Consider the following 19604-nt stretch of genomic DNA (forward strand, 5'->3'; position numbering starts at 1 on the left):
GGGATGTTTGTCAGGTTTTTATATTTTTTAAATCACATTATTCCCGTCCTTCATCACTGTGGACTTGCTTTATTTAATCTCTGTCCAATTAATTAATACCAGTGGATTTCACCTTAGAATGAAAAACTTTGTAGTTGAATCTGTTTTCTTCTTTTATATGTGACATTGTCCATGAGCCTTGCCTTGACTTTCTTTTCTTTGCTCTTTCTTTGTCTGCCTGTGTATGTGACCATGGAAATACACCGTGCAGTGATGTACATTCAGATGGCAACGGCACTTCTGAACACTCTGAGAGAATGTTCACCATCAATAATGTTGGAGGGGTTGGAACCAGCAGCAGCAGGGGTGGAGACAGGGTAGGGTGAGTATGAACTAATATAATTAAAAAGTAATAATTCAAATAAAATATAACTTTAAAAATTATAATTTTTTTGTTTGCTGTTTTGGCAAAGGGAGTTTATTTCTAAGAGCTGTTTCATTGATGGCTTTTCATCTATTCTGTTGTGATATGGTATATCTTGTGTGAAAGAGGATTAGCCTCCCTTCAGAATTATTTCAGAGCAGCCCTCCAATCGCAGTCCAAGGTCCGGGCAATAGCAGCGTGTCACTTAGTGAATGTGCATGATAGCAGAGCACAGCTGTGAGGCACGGCTGCTGCTAATTAGGCCTTCTCACAGCAGCCATGAATCCAGCATGCTTTTCTGACACTTATTTAGAAAAAAGCCTTAGTGAGGTGTGTTACTGCTGATCCCATGTTGTTGGTTTTCATTCTCTGGCACGCTGGTGCCACACTTGTCCACAATGGACTTAATGAGACATAGTCCACTCTACAGCAACAGTGCTTCATCCAAAATTGTGATGGAGTTTCCATCTCCCCTCAAAGCATAACCATTCTGGCAATTATATTGCCAGTTCAGATTCAGGCTCATGACTGGAGCAGGTGGCTGAGAGAAAGGCCACAACAGCATAAGACTGTGGGCATCACATGATTAGACATAGTTGATAATAATGGTCTTCCACTGCCATTATCTATCTATAATCCTTCAAACTTGAAGGTTCTTAAAAATTTAAACAAGGCTTTATCTTGGAGACTTTGCTTTTGTGTGTAAAAATTACATTTATTTGAAATTCTTTAATTTCAGTTTAATTTAAATTCTTCCTTTCACTTTAAAATTTGAATGACATTAATTGAATTGGTATTTTTGATAATTTGGTATTCTCAATTCAGTCTCCCAAGTTCAGTGTTTGTTATGAATTCCATTTCATTGGTCATCCAAAAATCCAAACCAGTTTACATTTTAAAAGATGATATTTAAAAAATATCCCTAATAACATCAAAGTCAGTATGGTTCAGTATTGTTTTGGACACCATTGAATTTCATCATACACTGTCAAAAAAGAGTACAAAATTGTACCTTTTAAGTGGCCGTCACTGGGGTGGTACCCTTAAGGGTATATTTTTGTACCTCTAAGTCAAGGGTAGGCAAGTTCGGTCCTAGAGAGCTACTGTCCTGCAGGTCTGTTGTATAGGACTAGATGATAATATCCCCTTATTAAATGCGTATTTATGGCACCGATGAGACTCCGTGGGATGGTCAAATGAGTGATGACACCCTTTGGGTTATCAAGTGGGCGCCCTCCTTCTTCTGTGTTTCGCTGATGGACCCACGACACCTCCAGAGTGTTCAGCAGTGAATCCCAGTGTCCCAGGTTCACTCATAGGTGCCATCAACTCACTTGAAGGCCCAGATGGAGTCCATTCTTTTCATCCACAGCCACTGGCTCCCCTTTTCAGCGGCCCTGGAGAGGTCTTTGACTGCCTGCCGATGGGCCTTCCCACGCACTCCCATCTCCTTGAGTAGCTTAGATGTTGAAGTGGCTATGAACCCTCTGCAGCCTACTTCCACTGGGCGCACATTCGCTTTCCAGCCATGTTGTTGCGCATCGGCTGCAAGCTCAGCGTACCTCAGCCTTTTCCGTTCATAGGCCTCTTCCACTGCACCCTCCCAGGGCACAGTGAGCTCGATGATGTACACAAGCTTGAGTAAGGCTGACCACAGAAAGAGGTCTGGTTGCTGGTTGGTAACTGCGATCTCAGCTGGGAAGCAGAATTTCTTTCACAAGTCTGCCATCAGCTTCCAGTCCCGTGCTTCCATGCCATCCACTGCCCTTGCTTTGCCTGCGCCACCGCTTGGTGCACCTTCCTGCTTCTTCCTCCCAACGTACCACCTGGACCACCAACTTGCGTCTCTGAGATTTAGAGGCCTTGCTCCACGCTGGTGTACTGGCCACAATGCCAAGACCACTTCTCTCCTCCTGCACTCGGCCCACAATGTCCTTGTGTCTGAGTGCTGACTTTGCCTGCTCAGTTGCAGCCAATGGGGTCCACTTCCTCCCGGTGGCCAGAGTTGGGGCAGTTTGGGCTACAAATGGATCACTTGAATTCTGTAGCATCATCTCCAGTCTGACTTTGGCGCACTTGTACTCCTCTGTCAGACTGGAAATGGGCAGGTGTAACATCCCTTTGCTGTAGAGCCCGATTCTGCTGAGGCACCTGGGAAGGCCAAGCCACTTCCTTATGTACGAGCTGACCAACCTCCAGCTTCTCCACCTTTGAGAGTGGGAGGTGGAGGCATGGATGTAGTCCATGCTGCATGCACCAGAGCTTCAGCTTGCCAGGAAGCATGGTTCTGTCAATGTTCTCCAGGCTGCTGGCAACCTCCTTCCTGAGCTGCTCTACTTGTTCTTTGTCTTTGAGGGTGGCATCATACCAACGACCTAGGCTCTTCACTGGCTTCTCAGAAACCATTGGAATGGGTTCCTCACCAATGTAGAAGCGGTGGTCTGACAGCTTCCCCTTGATAATGGAGATGCTTCTGGATTTGCTCGGCTTGATCTTCATGCGAGCCTGCTCAATGTTTTCCTGGAGCTTTCTTAATAGCCGCACAGCGCAAACCTTAGTTGTGGTGAGAACTGTGAGGTCATCCATGTAGTCTCTGAGCGGTGGCAGCCTCAGCCCTGATTTTATTCTCTGTCTGCCAACCGTCCATCGAGAAGCCGGATGATGACCTCCATGGCCATGGTGAAGGCCAACGGGGAGATGGTGCAGCCGGCCATAATTCCCACTTCAAGGTGTTCCCATGCTGTTGTATACTCTGCTGTTGTCAAGCAAAGTTGGACATCCTTGAAATAGGCCTTGACAAGGGTTGTGAGAGCTGCTGGGACCCTGAAGTAATCAAAGGCTGTCCACAAGAGGTTGTGAGGGACTGAGCCAAAGGCATTCGCAAGATCAAGGAACACCACATGAAGATCTGTTCCCTCCTTTTTGGCAACCTGGATCTGATGCCAGATGACACTAGTGTGTTCTACACAACCGGAGAAGCCTGAGATGCCTGCTTTCTGTATTGACATGTCAATAAGATTGTTCCTTTGCAGGTATCCTGCCAACCTGTGAATGACCACGCTGAAAAAGATTTTCCCCTCGACATTTAGAAGGCTGATCTGACGGAATTGCCCGATCTCTAATAATAATAATAATAATAATACATTTTATTTGTACTGCACTTTACATTTGGAACAAATCTCAAAGTGCTACAGTTAAGATCATTTAAGAAGGATAAAATACTAATAGATTGAATGGTTAAAAGTCATAAGTTCTCCTAAAAAGAAATGTTTTTAGTCCTTTTTTAAAAGTCTCAGTAGTTTGAGGTGCCCTCAGATGGTCGGGGAGGGCATTCCAAATCCGAGGAGCGGCAGAACAGAAAGCCCGATCACCCATAGTGCTGATCAGTGAATCAGTGATCTAATGAATCCTTTTCCTTGGGGATTAGGATCCCTCTGGCTCTCCGCCAGAACGTTGGTATCTCCTTCTTTTGCCACACAACTCTCATCAGCTTCCAGAAGAATTGCAGGACATCTGGTGCATTTTTGTAGAGCCTGTATGGATCTCCGTTGAGACCTGGAGATGATGCGGCCCTTGCTCTACGCATGGTTTGCTCTACCTCACTCCACCTGGGTGGACTAATATCCAGTTCGTGCTCTGGTGAATTGACTGGTGGCATGTCAGGAGTGAGCGTAACTTCTTCCTGGTGTCTGTCATCTGTGCAGGAATTTTTCAGATGTTCTTCCAGGTCGGCCTTTGACACTGAGAGACTTCCGCTTTTCTCCTTTGTAAAGAGACTCTTCAAAATTTGAAAGGATCTTTGTAGAAGCGTGATCTTGTTTGCACCTTCCTTCTATGCTTCCTCAGAAGGTTTTCAGCTCTCCTCAGTGTTGCTAGCCTGCTCTGAATCTCTTCCTGCAGAAGGTTTATACCTCCCTTCTCCTCCTGTGGCTTTCCTCCATTGCTTCTTCAGCTGCCTCCTCTCCTTGACTAGGCGGCCTATTTCTATCTGCCTTCTGGATTTGGTGGGGATTGAAGGAGTAACTCGTTTGCCTTCGACCACTCCGAACAGTACCAACCCGTAGGCATAGATAAGATCACCCATTCTTTCCAACTTCTTCATGGTTGTACCTCTGATCCCTTCCAGAATGTTGCAGAGATCAGTGTTGACCTCCTTCCACATTGTCTTGTCACAGGCCTTTGGCCACTTGACTAATGGCCTTCTCCCTTGGATCTTCTTCTCTGCTGTTGGTCGCAATGGGTTGGGTTCAGGTTGCTCTCCTGTGCCTTGTTCTTCCTCCTCTGGGGCAGGGATGTTGATGTCCTGCAGACTGTGGTGTGTGTCCTGCTGCTGAACTTCCGTCGACTGACTCAGCCTGCTTCTCTTTCTTGCCCTGGTGTATCTTCAGGCCTTGAATGGAAGTAACCTTAGTCCAACCGCAAATGCAGTGCTGGAGTTCATATCCTACTGCAGCTGTTGGCGCCTCCTGTACGCTGATCATCAATCTCATAGTCTGTTCCGTTCCTGTGTTCGTTACCGGGTTATCTACCGATGAGCCATCTTCTGCCCCCGCTCTTGCTGGCTCAGGGGGTGTTTTTTTCTTAGAACTTTTCGTAGCTATATGTGGGAGGGACCCATACACCACGTATGCTGGTTCCCGCCACCACGGGTAGCTGTTCCCTCCTGCCACCTGTCTTTCCATGCTGTCGCAAGGTCTTTATTGTCAGCTGCCCTTTCACAGCAGTCACTGGTTCACCAGATGATCAGGTCTGTTGTATAGGACTAGATGATAATATCCCTTATTAAATGCATATTTGTGGCACTGGTGAGACTCCGTGGGATGGTCAAATGAGTGATGGCACCCTTTGGGTTATCAAGTGGGCGCCCTCCTTCTGTGTTTCACTGATGGACCCACGACACCTCCAGAGGGTTTAGCAGTGAATCCCCGCATCCCAGGTTCACTCCCTAGGTGCCATCAACTCACTTGAAGGCCCAGATGGAGGGGCTTAGCTCCAACCCTACTATGCCACCATTGTTGAGATTCATATGCTGATTCTTGATATCTGTGTGCGTCTAAACTTTTTCCCCCTAGAATCTATATCTGTGGCAAGAAAGTATTGTTGGTGAATATTATTTATTAAAGGGTTAGTTCACCCAAAAATGAAAATTCTGTCATTAATTACTCACCTTCATGTCGTTAGACACCTGTAAGACCTCTGTTCATCTTCGGAACACAAATGAAGATATTTTTGTTGAAAGCTGATGGCTGAGAAAGGCTTCAGATAGGCCTCCATTGGCATTCAGTACAAATACACTCACAAGACCCATAAAAGGCACTTAAAACGTCGTTACAAAGTCCATCTCACCACAGTGGCTCTACAATAATTTTACGAAGCGACGACTAGTTTATGTGCGCAAAAAAAAAATCTAAATAACGACTTTATTCAACCTCTTCTTGTCTACCGTGTGTGCCTCCACGACGCATGTGTGAGAATATGACGTAGCGCCGGCGTTCGGGAATCCATGAAATGCACACTTTAGTCCCATTTTGAGCACTACGCCGAGACCTAAAGCACGATCAATGTAGAATTCAACAGCTTAGATACGCGCGTCTTCCTCTGCTTGTAAACAAATCGCTTCTGGGTCATGTGTCCGAACGCCGGATCTGCGTAATATTCTCGCGCATGCGCCGTGGAGGCCTACACGGAAGACAAGAAAAAGTTGGATAAAGGCGTTATTTTGTTGTTGTATTTTGCGCACAAATTATTGTCGTCGCATCGTAAAATTATTGTAGAGCCACTGTGGTGAGATGGACTTTGTAACGACGTTTTAAGTGCCTTTTATGGGTCTTGTGAGTGTAAATGTACTGAATGCCAATGGAGGCCTATCTGAAGCCTTTCTGAGCCATCAGCTTTCAACAAAAATATCTTCATTTGTGTTCCGAAGATGAACGGAGGTCTTACGGGTGTCGAACGACATGAGGGTGAGTAATTAATGACAGAATTTTCATTTTTGGGTGAACTAACCCTTTAACATTTTCAGCCAGTGATAAGTTTAGTCAAATGTTTCTCTTCATGATCATTTTTGTTTATGGCTTCTTTTGATTTGAACAGATTACGTGTTTTGTTAACACTGTAACAAAAACCACAAACTCACATAAAAAGCCAAGAGTCAAACTGCCCAACTAAATGAAACACTGATCACAATAATGGTGAATAACATTTTCAATAAAACATCAACATCTAAACCCGTTAATTCTCAATAAGAGCTTCATGGTTGGAGCCAAACTCTGTAGGACAGCAGCTTTCTAGGACCGAACTTGCCTACCCCTGCTCTAAGTAGAGGAAAACAATGGTATAATTGTACCCTAAGGACCAATTGTGTACCTTTTTGTTCCCCAAGGAACAAAATTGTACCTCCAGTGTACCTTTTTTTCTGAGATTGTATGGACAAAAACAGTTGGAACATTCTTCAAAATATCTTCTTTATGTTCCACAAAAGAAAAAAGTCATACAGGTTTGGAATGACATGAGGGTGAGTAAATGATGGCAATTTAAAAATGTTCAATGAAGTAACCTTATAACTGTGTCTGTAATTTTTTGGGGAGGCATTGTTTGGTCTGTTAGCATTGTGCTTGTGTTGTTTTCTCCTGTAGCTGAATCACTTCTTCTTGTACTATTCTCATTTGTAAGTTGTTTTAGATAAAATAGTACATCCTGACTTAAACTTCTATGAAAGAAAACAACCTCGAGCTTTACCTAGCAAGCAGTTATACAGACACGTATCCTGTTCTATCTAAAGCCCTGTGCAGAATTTAAATCTCTGTCATATCAGATCAAACTGGAATCACCTGAAGACTGTGTGATCATGATGTAAGATTCTGTGTAACCGTCACTTATCCTCCTTGGGATGTGTCTTGTTTGTAGGAACAGCAGGACTGATTGGCGCTCACACAGAGAGATGGGCCTGATGAATGCGATTGGTCTGCAGCCACGACATCCTGCCCCCACTGTTACATCACAGGGGACGCAGACACAGACTTTACAGCTACAGAATGCAGAGACACAAACAGACCATGAACTTCCAGATGAACCTCAGCAGCCCAGCACTTCTCAGGGGTCACAGGTTACTGATGGTAAGATATTGATGAGCTCATTTGAGGTTTGTCATTGAGATGAAAAGACAAATCAATCCTTAGAGAAAGGTTAGTTTTCCGCTCCTAAAAATATTCTGTATCCACAAAACATTTTTATCCTTTTTAGTCTCACCAATTTAAATAAATGCAGTCTGACAGCAGATTCTAGTTTATACTGTATGTACCTCAAACTTGGCAATCCAGTGACAATACTGTATCTGTTTACATGTGCAGCACATGTATTTTGTGCAGGCAAAAGAGCAGCATTTAGTGTTAGTGTTACCATAGCAACAAGAAGCTGTCAGTGCTCCTGTCAGATAACGTAGCCACAACTTTCATTACCTCAAAGACTTTTTTGAAGTTGTTGTTCCATACTTGTCTTCCCTCAATCCTTCAGAATGTTAAAAGTCTCAAAGTCTCCTTCAAAACAGCGTTGTTATTGTTAACTAAAACTGAGAAAAACAGTGTTTGTTCATTAAAATAAAGCAAAATATAAATATTTGATGAAAAATGTAAAAATTGTTGCCTTGGTAACTTACTGAAATAAAAATCAATTAAACCTAAATAGAAATAGAAAAACATAAAAAATTTATGAAAATGTCAAAAGCACAACAAAATGACTAAAATTACTATACTGAAAATATTGCTATAAATAGTAATAAATAAATAATATATACACTGCTACATGATAAATGCTTCATAACCCCATCATGTTCATTGCTGTGGCTATTGGATCCGACTGTGAAAGTTGTCTGATTTGCATGCCAGTTATTCTTCTCTTTAGGCTCAATAAATGGGATCGAGCTCAGTCAGATCATTTGTTTTTGACTGAGGTGTTTACATAATGATTTTTCATTCCATTTGAGGTTTCACTTGAATTTATGGATTATTGGGCTTTGTGTAAACATAGCTCCCGGTTGGTTTTGTGTTATTTGTCATTCTGCAGCCTTTAGTGAGAAGCCTGAGAGGTGAAGAGAGAAGATTGGGTGCTGCGTTTTGTCCTTATGCTAATGGTAATTACAGAGGACAGAAGAGGCCACTCCACTAGGCACCCAACAGCTGAATCTCTAAAGTTAATGTGTGTGTAGTATTGCTCTCATGTTTAATGGCGGTTAGCTTCAGAGAGAGCGTTTATGCCCGAAAACACTACATTGCATCTCTTTTTCCTGGTACCAGCCATTTTCTCTCCTCTGCCAGCCTCCAGTACCCATCAGCCCACTTTAGCTCTCTGCTCGTATTACTCTTATTCCGCATGTGTCGCTTTTAGCAACACAGCAAAACAGATGAATAAGCATGTCTCGATGAAGCTTAACTATTTTGAGGTCCCAGATATAAATTGTGGAAATATGCAGAGCGACAGATTTAACCCAGCTGACACTTGTATTTTTAGACGTTGTGCTGTTTAAATGTGTTTTATTTATAAACATGGTTAGCAGTCGGAGCCGCTGCCGGAATGATATGTCTGATATAATGCCTGGTGGGAGCTCAGCTTCAGAAGACTCAGATCATAGCGTGTGCAATATTTAGCAGCACGCAATTAATCATTTACTTCTTTCCATATCTATAGATTGTAGTTATACATCTAACCATCTGTCTTCCAATCAAGTTTCATTTATTTGTCATTTGCACAGCTAACATAAGTTTTACTAGGCTTTGAAATGCATAAGATTAGGCTCAGTTTGTAGAGCTTTGTACAGTACAGGCAATTGACCCTTCACGAAGAACCGCCCCCTTAGTTACTATTGCTACATCCGACAAGCCATGACGCTCTCACACCACACATTATGTTCTGTGGCAGTGAAAAATACATTGAGCAAAGAGGACACTGACAACGCACAGACAGACAAGAAAGAGCAGGTAACATTTGGTATGAAACAGAGTCTCTGCTTTTTTAAATAGAAATTTAAACAATAAATACAGTTTTGTGGCTCTTTAATGTGTTGTGACAGATCACTGTAGCACCTCAGTTCAAGCAGTATGAGAACAGTTCCTCTAGCATGAATGAACATCAGAAGGTATGTTGTTTCAACCGTGGGAAGACGTCAATACACACCATCTTTCAAGTTCAATTCCACCAACGTTAATCTACAAATTCTCCTGTCTGGTTTGTCTGTCGGACAAAATGGTGGATTGCCTGTCAATCAAACTCCTGCGGCAAAGGGTGAATTGTTCAAAGAAAGCATAAACACACAATAAATAATATAAATCCTTTATAAATATATATACATACATACATACAATATACAATATATATATATATATACATATACATATATATATAGATATCATCAAAAAGTTGATTTATTTCACTAATTCCATTAAAAAAGTGAAACTTGTATATTATATTCATTCATTACACACAGACTGATATATTTCAAATGTTTATTTCTTTTAATTTTGATGATTATAACAGACAACTAAGGAAAATCCCAAATTCAGTATCTCAGAAAATTTGAATATTGTGAAAAGATGCAATATTGAAGACACTTGGTGCCACACTCTAATCAGCTAATTAACCTGCAAAGGCCTTTAAATGGTCTCTCAGTCTAGTTCTGTAGGCTACACAATCATGGGGAAGACTGCTGACTTGACAGTTGTCCAAAAGACGACAATTGACACCTTGCACAAGGAGGGAAAGACACAAAAGGTCATTGCAAAAAAGGCTGGCTGTTCACAGAGCTCTGTGTCCAAGCACATTAATAGAGAGGCGAAGGGAAGGAAAAGATGTGGTAGAAAAAAGTGTACAAGCAATAGGGATAACCGCACCCTGGAGAGGATTGTGAAACAAAACCCATTCAAAAATGTGGGGGAGATTCACAAAGAGTGGACTGGAGCTGGGGTCAGTGCTTCAAGAACCACTACGCACAGACGTAATCAAGACATGGATTTCAGCTGTCGCATTCCTTGTGTCAAGCCACTCTTGAACAACAGACAGCGTCAGAAGCGTCTCGCCTGTGTTAAACACAAAAAGGAAAAAAAGTGGTCCAAAGTTATGTTCTCTGATGAAAGTAAATTTTGCATTTCCTTTGGAAATCAGGGTCCCAGAGTCTGGAGGAAGAGAGGAGAGGCACACAATCCACGTTGCTTGAGGTCCAGTGTAAAGTTTCCACAGTCAGTGATGGTTTGGGGTGCCATGTCATCTGCTGGTTTTGGTCCACTGTGTTTTCTGAGGTCTAAGGTCAACGCAGCTGTATACCTGGAAGTTTTAGAGCACTTCATGCTTCCTGCTGCTGACCAACTTTATGGAGATGCAGATTTCATTTTTCAACAGGACTTGGCACCTTGGTTTAAGGACAATGGTCTCCCTTTTCTTAATTGGCCAGCAAACTCGCCTGACCTTAACCCCATAGAAAATCTATGGGGTATTGTGAAAGAGCAAGATGCGATATGCCAGACCCAACAATGCAGAAGAGCTGAAGGCCACTATCAAAGCAACCTGGGCTCTCATAACACCTGAGCAGTGCCACAGACTGATCGACTCCATACCATGCCGCATTGCTGCAGTAATTCAGGCAAAAGGAGCCCCAACGAAGTATTGAGTGCTGTACATGCTCATACTTTTCATGTTCATACTTTTCAGTTGGCCAAGATTTCTAAAAATCCTTTCTTTGTATTGGTCTTAAGTAATATTCTAATTTTCTGAGATACTGAATTTGGGATTTCCCTTAGTTGTCAGTTATAATCATCAAAATTAAAAGAAATAAACATTTAAAATATATCAGTCTGTGTGTAATGAATGAATATAATATACAAGTTTCACTTTTTGAATGGAATTAGTGAAACAAATCAACTTTTATAATTATATGACCAGCTATATATGTGTATATATATATATATATATATATTTTTTTTTTTTATTATTTATATATATATATATATATAAAGAGAGGAGAGGCTGGCACCAAGTCCTGTTGGTGCCAGGCGGGCTGGTCTGGGTATTTCAGAAACTGCTGATCGACTGAGAATTTCACACACAACCAAATAACCACTTATTACAACCGAGGTCTGCAGAAGAGCATCTCTGAACGCACAACACATCGAACTTTGAAGCAGATGGGCTACAGCAGATGAAGACTACAACAGGTGCCACTCCTGTCAGCTAAGAACAGGAAACTGAGGCAATAGAAAATTGGACAATAGAAGATTGGAAAAACGTTGCCTGGTCTGATAATTCTCGATTTCTGCTGCAACAATCAGAGTCAGAATTTGGTGTAAACAACAGTAAAACATGGATCCATCCTGCCTTGTATCAACGGTTCAGGCTGATGGTGGTGATGAAATGGTCTGAGTGATATTTTCTTGGCACAAATTTGGTCCCTAAGTACCAATTAATAATAGTTTAAATGCCATAGTTACCTGAGTATTGTTGATGACCATGTCCATCTCTTTATGACCACAGTGACCCATCTTCTTATGGCTACTTCCAGCAGGATAACATGCCATGTCACAAAGCTCAAACTGGTTTCTTGAACATGACAATGAGTTCACTATACTCAAATGACCTCAGTCACCAGATCTCAATCCAATAGAGCACCTTTGGGGTGTGGTGGAACGGGAGATTCGCATTATGGATGTGCAGCTGACAAATCTGCAGCAGCTGTGTGATGCTATCATGTCAATATGGACTAAAATCTCTGAGGCATGTTTCCAGCACCTTGTTGAATCTATGCTATATAGAATTAAAGCAGTTCAGGAGGCAAAACCCGCTATTAGCAATTTGTACCTAATAAAGTGGCCGGTGAGTTTATATAATTTAAATATATGTTGTTGTTTTTTTTTTGTGACATTGTGCTGTAGAGAAACAATAAATACAGTTCCCTTTCAGTCGGTCACTACGACGTACGTCGGTAATACCGACGAATTGGGATCACTTCAGAGAGCCCCTATCAGCTTCGAGAACTTAAGAACAGGCCAATGAACAATTGGCGTGCGAGATTTGCATCTCACGCTCCGCCCCGCGCCGCGGGTATAAACAGGAAGCGAGAGCAACGCACTGACGTCATTCACTTCGGAGCCGAACCGGCGTTTTGAAGTACAGACTGCTTTCCTGAGATATCAGCGAAAAGTATCAGAGAACGAAGAGGATCGTGTGTTGGTGTGACGGCACTCTCCAGCGGGACCGCAAACTCAAGCTGCAAGAAGGAACAAACTGCTGTTATCACAGCAATCTGTTGGTATCGGTGGGCGTTCCATTCTTTGAGAGCAAACACAGGCTGCACTATCCCCTGTGTGTTGCCGCGGTTTCCCTGGGTGCTTCAGCACTCTCTAAAAGAGCGTTTCCTCACAAAAAGAGCAACACGGGTGTGACTGCGTCTTTTTCAAGATGTCATTCCACCCGTGCGTTTCTGGATGCGGTCGTTCCCTCTCGCCCGCTGACGGCCACACTCACTGCATCACGTGCCTGGGCTTACAGCACGCTGAGGCAGCGTTTGTGAATAGCTCGTGTTCTCACTGCGGGAACATGACTATTGCGGTGCTTAGATCTAGACTCACCTACCTCCGGGAAGGCGGAGTCCCCCTCCCCATACCTCGATCTAGAGCTATCCCTAACCAGGATAGACCTACTTCGACGGATGACCGGGGTGATCTGAGCATAACGTTCAGGACAAACCCGCCTAGTGTCCCTACGCAGGTCCCTGAACCCTCACAAGCACCGCTGCCGGTGGCGCCATCGGAAGAGATCGCTGGTCCCGCCCACGGGCGCCCAGTCATCTCTTTCGGAGCGCCCGCGGATGAGCAGATGTCGATCGCAGCATCGGAGGGGGAGTTCCAGTCCTCGGAGGATGAGGACTCAGCTGTACTGCCTCCCTCTGGGAGAGTGGCAACGGTTGAGTCGGACCCCGAGTTGACGGCTATGCTTTCCCGGGCCGCCGAAAAGGTCGGGCTTGTGTGGAACCCTCCACCACGTCCCGAACCTTCTAGGTTGGATGATTGGTTCCTGGGGGGGGGTCGCGCTGGTTCTCAGCGTCCCGCCCCAGTGCCATTCTTCCCGGAGGTGCATGAGGAGCTTTCCAGGTCGTGGACGACACCCTTCAGTGCCAGAAACAGACCTGGAGGCTCCTCCCTCCTCACTACCCTTGACGGTGGACAGGCCAAGGGTTACGAGAGGATCCCGCCAGTCGAACGCGCCGTGGCGATGCAGCTGCGTCCGGCGACCGCCTCCGAGTGGCGTGGTGATCCTCGTCTCCCGTCCAAAGCCTGTAGGCTTTCGTCCAGTCTGACTGCGAAGGCCTACAGGTCCTGCGGACAGGCCGCGTCTGCCTTGCATGCCATGGCGTTGCTCCAGGTGCACCAGGCCCAGGCACTCATGGACATGCACGAGGGTAGGTCTGACCCAGAGCTCCTCCGGGAGCTCCGGGTGGCGATGGACCTCGCCCTTCGGGCGACGAAAGTTACCGCCCGTTCCGTGGGTCAGGCGATGTCCACCTTAGTGGTCCAGGAACGGCATCTCTGGCTCAACCTGGCCGACATGAGGGAGACTGACAAGAACCGGTTCCTGGACTCCCCCATATCGTCGGCCGGGTTGTTCGGCGACGCGGTCGAGAATTTCGCCCAGCAATTCTCGGCCGCCCAGAAGCAGACGGAGGCCATAAAACACATCCTGCACCGGCGGCCCGCTGCTGCCTCCACCCAGCCGCCGGCTGCAGCACCTCCGCCTGCCCGTCGCCGAGGACGTCCTCCTGCGGCCGCCCTCGCTCCCGCCCCAGCCCAGTAGCAGCCATCCTCCGGCCGTGGGCGTGGAGCCGGTCGCGGGAAAAACGTCCAGCCCGCTCAGGCCGCTGCCAAGCCAGGTGGCAAGCGTCGTCGGAAGAGACCCTGAGACGGGCCTCCCAGAGATGGAGGAAACTGCTCTTCAGGAGATGGCTGCAGCACCACTCCTTCCCCCGGTGGAGGGCCGGGGGAACACCATTTGTTTTTCTGTTCCGCCACTGGCCTCAGTGTCAGTGGCACCCAAATTTTCAATAAAAGAGCAGTTTCCAACATCTCTGGGTGCCAAGAGAGCGTGTCTGGCGGTATGCGACGCTACCATGCCTCGTACCCCTCAGACACCTCTCTCCTCGCCAACAGGGGGCGTCGGTTGTGCGGACGCACACAATGTGCCTCCCCACGCTCGCCCGTCCCCTCAGCGGATGCAGGTCGTGTGTCAGACCCAGACCCCTGCACGGACCACTCCCATGTCGTCCTGGGGCCCCTGCGTTCCGCTGCGCTGCCCCGCTCCGGGTACGTCCGTGGTGCCGATGATCCCGCTTGCTCAGTCTCTGGGGGCCTGGCTAGCGCTCCCCAGCCCGTCTCGCTGGATCATCCGCACCATCAGACTCGGCTATGCAATTCAGTTCGCCCGGCTTCCCCCGAACTTCAGGGGTGTCCACTTCACATCTATACCGAAGGAGGGCGCCCCGGTGCTTCAGGCGGAGATCGCTGTCCTATTGGCGAAGGACGCGATAGAGCCGGTCCCTCCAGCCGATATGAAGTCCGGGTTCTACAGCCCGTACTTCATTGTACCCAAGAAAGGTGGCGGGTTACGACCGATCCTGGACCTGCGTTACCTGAACCGCTCCCTCCACAGGATGCCGTTCCGAATTCTAACGCAGAAACGCATCTTCAGGTGCATCCGTCCCCAGGATTGGTTTGCAGCGATCGACCTGAAGGACGCGTACTTTCATGTCTCGATTCTCCCTCGACACAGACCGTTTCTACGCTTTGCTTTCGACGGACGGGCATACCAGTACAAAGTCCTGCCCTTCGGGCTGTCCCTGTCGCCCCGTGTCTTCACGAAAGCCGCGGAGGCGGCCATTGCTCCCATGAGAGAGCGAAGTGTTCGCATCCTCAACTATCTCGACGACTGGCTGATTCTTGCCCAGTCGCGGGAGCAGTTGTGCGAACACAGGGACATGGTGCTCCGGCACCTCAGCCAGTTGGGTCTTCGGGTCAACTGGGAGAAGAGCAAACTCTGTCCCGTACAGAGGATCTCTTTTCTCGGGATGGAGATCGACTCGGTCGCCATGACTGCGCGCCTCACAGAGGAGCGCGTCCAGTCGGTGCTGAGCTGCTTGAGTACGCTCAAACGCAGTACAGCGGTTCCACTGAAACATTTTCAGAGGCTCCTGGGGCATATGGCAGCAGCAGCCGCAGTAACGCCGCTAGGGCTGCTCCATATGAGACCGCTTCAGCACTGGCTACACGACCGAGTCCCGAGATGGGCGTGGCACAGCGGGTCCCTCCATGTCCAAGTGACGCCGAGATGCCGCCAAACCCTCACTCCGTGGTCGGACCCTTCATTTCTACGGGCAGGAGTGCCTCTAGAACAAGTGTCCAGGCATCATGTTGTCTCCACGGATGCCTCACCCACGGGTTGGGGTGCCACGTACAACGGGCTTGCAGTTTCGGGTCTGTGGACGGGGCCCCAACTGCAATGGCATATCAATTGCCTAGAGTTGCTGGCAGTTCGTCTTGCTCTCAGCCGCCTCAAAGGGTCGCTCAAAGACAGGCACGTTCTGGTCCGGACGGACAGCACGACGGCCGTTGCGTACATCAACAAACAAGGTGGTTTACGCTCCCGCCGTTTGTCCCAACTCGCCCGCCATCTCCTCCTGTGGAGTCAGAAGCATCTGAGGTCCCTTCGTGCTATTCACATTCCGGGCCTGCTCAATCGTGCGGCCGACGAGCTGTCACGGTTGCCAGTGCTCCCCGGAGAGTGGCGACTCCACCCCCAGGTGGTCCAGCTGATTTGGAGTCGCTTTGGGGCCGCACAGATCGATCTGTTTGCCGCCCACGACACGACCCACTGCCAGTTGTTCTATTCCCTGTCCGAGGGGACCCTCGGCACGGATGCACTGGCACACAGCTGGCCCCGGGCTCTGCGCAAATATGCGTTTCCCCCAGTGAGCCTTCTTGCACAGACACTGTGCAAGGTCAGGGAGGACGAGGAGCATCTCCTCTTGGTAGCTCCGTACTGGCCCAACAGGACGTGGTTCCCAGAACTAGTGCTCCTCGCGACAGCACCTCCTTGGCCCATTCCTCTGAGGCAGGACCTCCTGTCTCAGAGACGGGGCACCCTATGGCACCCGCGTCCAGACCTCTGGAAACTCCATGTCTGGTCCCTGGACGGGACGCGGAGGTTCTAGGTGACCTACCGCAAGCGGTAGTCGACACCATCGCTTCCGCCAGAGCCCCCTCTACAAGACGGCTATATGCGTTGAAGTGGAACCTGTTCGTCGACTGGTGCTCTTCTTGCCGAGAAGACCCCCGGAAGTGTTCGATCGGATCTGTGCTATCTTTCCTTCAAGACGGGTTGGAGCGAAGGCTGTCTCCCTCCACCCTCAAGGTATATGTTGCCGCTATCGCCGCAAGCCATGACCTCGTTAATGGTGAGTCCTTAGGCAAGCATGATCTGATCGTCAGGTTCCTGAGGGGAGCGAGGAGACTAAATCCTCCTCGCCCCTCCTCTATACCCTCTTGGGACTTGACTCTGGTGCTGACCGCACTGCAGAGGGCGCCCTTCGAGCCTTTACAGTCAGTAGAGCTTAAGATCTTGTCTCTAAAGACAATCCTCCTGATTGCATTGGCCTCAGTTAAGAGGGTAGGGAACCTGCAGGCATTTTCGGTCGACGAATCGTGCCTGGAATTCGGGCCGGGTGATTCTCAGGTGACCCTGAGACCCCGGCCTGGATATGTGCCCAAGGTTCCCACTACTCCCTTCCGGGACCAAGTGGTGAGCCTGCAAGCGCTGCCTTCGGAGGAGGCAGACCCAGCCCTGGCTTTTCTCTGTCCAGTTCGCGCTCTGCGCGTCTATGTTGACAGAACGCAAAGCTTTAGGACCTCAGAGCAGCTCTTCGTCTGTTACGGAGGACAGCAGAAGGGAAAGGCTGTCTCCAAGCAGAGGATGGCCCACTGGATAGTGGATGCCATCGTCTTGGCGTATGAATCCCAAGACGTGCCCTGCCCGCTCGGGGTTAGAGCTCACTCCACCAGGGGTGTAGCTTCTTCCTGGGCGCTGGCTCGTGGTGCCTCGCTGACAGACATTTGTAGAGCAGCGGGCTGGGCGACACCTAACACGTTCGCTAGGTTTTATAGCCTGCGTGTAGAGCCGGTGGCTTCTCGTGTGCTCGCTTCCCATAGTCAGCTTCACTGAAGTACCCGTTCTAGTGTCGGCTTGCTGCGCCATTCCCTTCCCCTGGAACGGATACGTGCGCTTATTTTCCCCAGTCGAGTTCCCCAGGATTGGCGAACCCTGTTGAGTCCTCCGTACCCCTCGGCAGTCGGATGTTGCGGAGCGTCCGACGCCAGGTCTGGCACTCGTATGCATTGGTGGAACTTGTGTCAGGCTGGGTTCCGTATGTCGTGACCCCTACGGCGGTCCCATACGTGTATTTTCCACGGTACAGCTCCCTACGGCGAGCTTGTGTCTTTCCCTTGGCAGAGTTCCTCTGCCGTCTCAGTACGGTGTCGTCCCCCGCCTGCATTAGGCCGGGGCCACCCCTGGGACTTTCGTATGTTGAGCTGCCCACGGCCAGCTCATACGTTCTCTCCACATGGTAACTCCCTCTGGGCATGATGTGGCTCCCGCAGCGTCCTTCGGGCACGCTTTCCCAGCGTTATCCAATACAGTCTGCTGAATGGGTCTTGCGGAACAGCAGTATGACTCTCCTGGCGTGAATCTCCCCGCCCGCTTCAGAAGTGGTAGTAACTGTGGCGCTTTCCATAGGGATCCCAATTCATCGGTATTACCGACGTACGTCGTAGTGACCGACTGAAAGGGAACGTCTCGGTTACGTATGGTAACCCTCGTTCCCTGAAGGAGGGAACGGAGACGTACGTCCCGTCGCCACAGTTCCTTCCATCACTGCATGGCCGAGTCACTGGTTCGGCTCCTCAGTGAAAAACGTCAGTGCGTTGCTCTCGCTTCCTGTTTATACCCGCGCCGCGGGGCGGAGCGCGAGATGCAAATCTCGCACGCCAATTGTTCATTGGCCTGTTCTTAAGTTCTCGAAGCTGATAGGGGCTCTCTGAAGTGATCCCAATTCGTCGGTATTACCGACGTACGTCTCCGTTCCCTCCTTCAGGGAACGAGGGTTACCATACGTAACCGAGACGTTTGGTTTACTTGCCATGAGTGTTACTGGAATGCTGGTTTATCAAGCACAGGTATAAACTTTGTGTATTTTTAAAGCTCTGTCAGGGGGAAAAAAGCAAGAAAGTAAGAATGACGATAACAAACATAGAGAGAGTTTTTTCGCAGGACATCATGTTGACATTTAGCTTTAACTTGCATAGATTACAAATTGCATACAGGTTAGCAATTTTAAAGTTTATTAGCTCTTGCTTGAAAGTTGTAGTTGTGGGAAGAGTTTTAAAGTGACAATTTTAATTCAGTTGGATAAAGGGATTAAAAGAGGGAAGGGAAAAGGATGGCTAGGGATGAGCTATCAGTACACCATGCACATGCGGCCCTAGCCGGCACTGCCTGAAGCGTCCTCGAAATTGATTGGCTCTGGCTTTAGCAAGAGTCAAATGAATGTATTTCTATGGAAAATTGAGTATTAAAAATAGAATCGAAACAGAAGAACGAACACCCCTGTCTTGTTTGAATTTAAAGCTAAACCCTGTTAGTTTTAAAACAGTGCATGATTAGAAATAATATCATAGCGGAACATGAAGGAGTCCATGAAGTCTCAGAGTGCATGTACAGACTGAAGCTGTGTGAAGTGTGGTGGTTTTAGAAAATCTCCGAAAGCTTTGACCTCTGAAGGAACAAACTTCTCTAACTCTGAGACTTTTCAAAAACTCTGTTTGCACACACTGTTTTCGAACAGTGTATGTTCTTTGTTTATTCTTGTGTATATTTGAATAAGATAGCAGAATAGAGTTCTGCTTTTTAACTTGTTTTCAAAAATATCTTTCAAAGATTTGATGTCAATAACCTGGCAAATGTGGCAATACTTCAATGCTTCATCCTCAAAGCGCCACTGTATCAGATTGTTCCTTGTGAACACGACTTTCTGTGTGAACTGATTGAAACGAACCTGTATGGTCTTACTGAACTTTATTTTATACCAGGTTAGAGCTTGCTAGATTGAGAAAACGCT

The 19604-nt window shown here is 47.4% G+C and overlaps 1 protein-coding gene across 3 annotated transcripts in view; it reads left to right on the plus strand.

Annotated features, from left to right (window-relative positions):
- ambra1a (autophagy/beclin-1 regulator 1a) overlaps nucleotides 1-19604 on the plus strand; it is a 120725-nt gene that overhangs the window by 88739 nt on the left and 12382 nt on the right. For all 3 annotated transcript variants that reach the window (XM_079810852.1, XM_079810853.1, XM_079810854.1), the window contains 2 exons: nucleotides 251-361; nucleotides 7310-7518. In XM_079810852.1, coding sequence (XP_079666978.1) covers nucleotides 251-361; nucleotides 7310-7518 — 320 coding nt within the window. The remainder of the gene's footprint in view (nucleotides 1-250; nucleotides 362-7309; nucleotides 7519-19604) is intronic.

This window comes from Gobio gobio (genome assembly GCF_949357685.1).
Source record: "Gobio gobio genome assembly, chromosome: 2".
In the NCBI taxonomy this organism is placed as follows: domain Eukaryota; kingdom Metazoa; phylum Chordata; class Actinopteri; order Cypriniformes; family Gobionidae; genus Gobio; species Gobio gobio.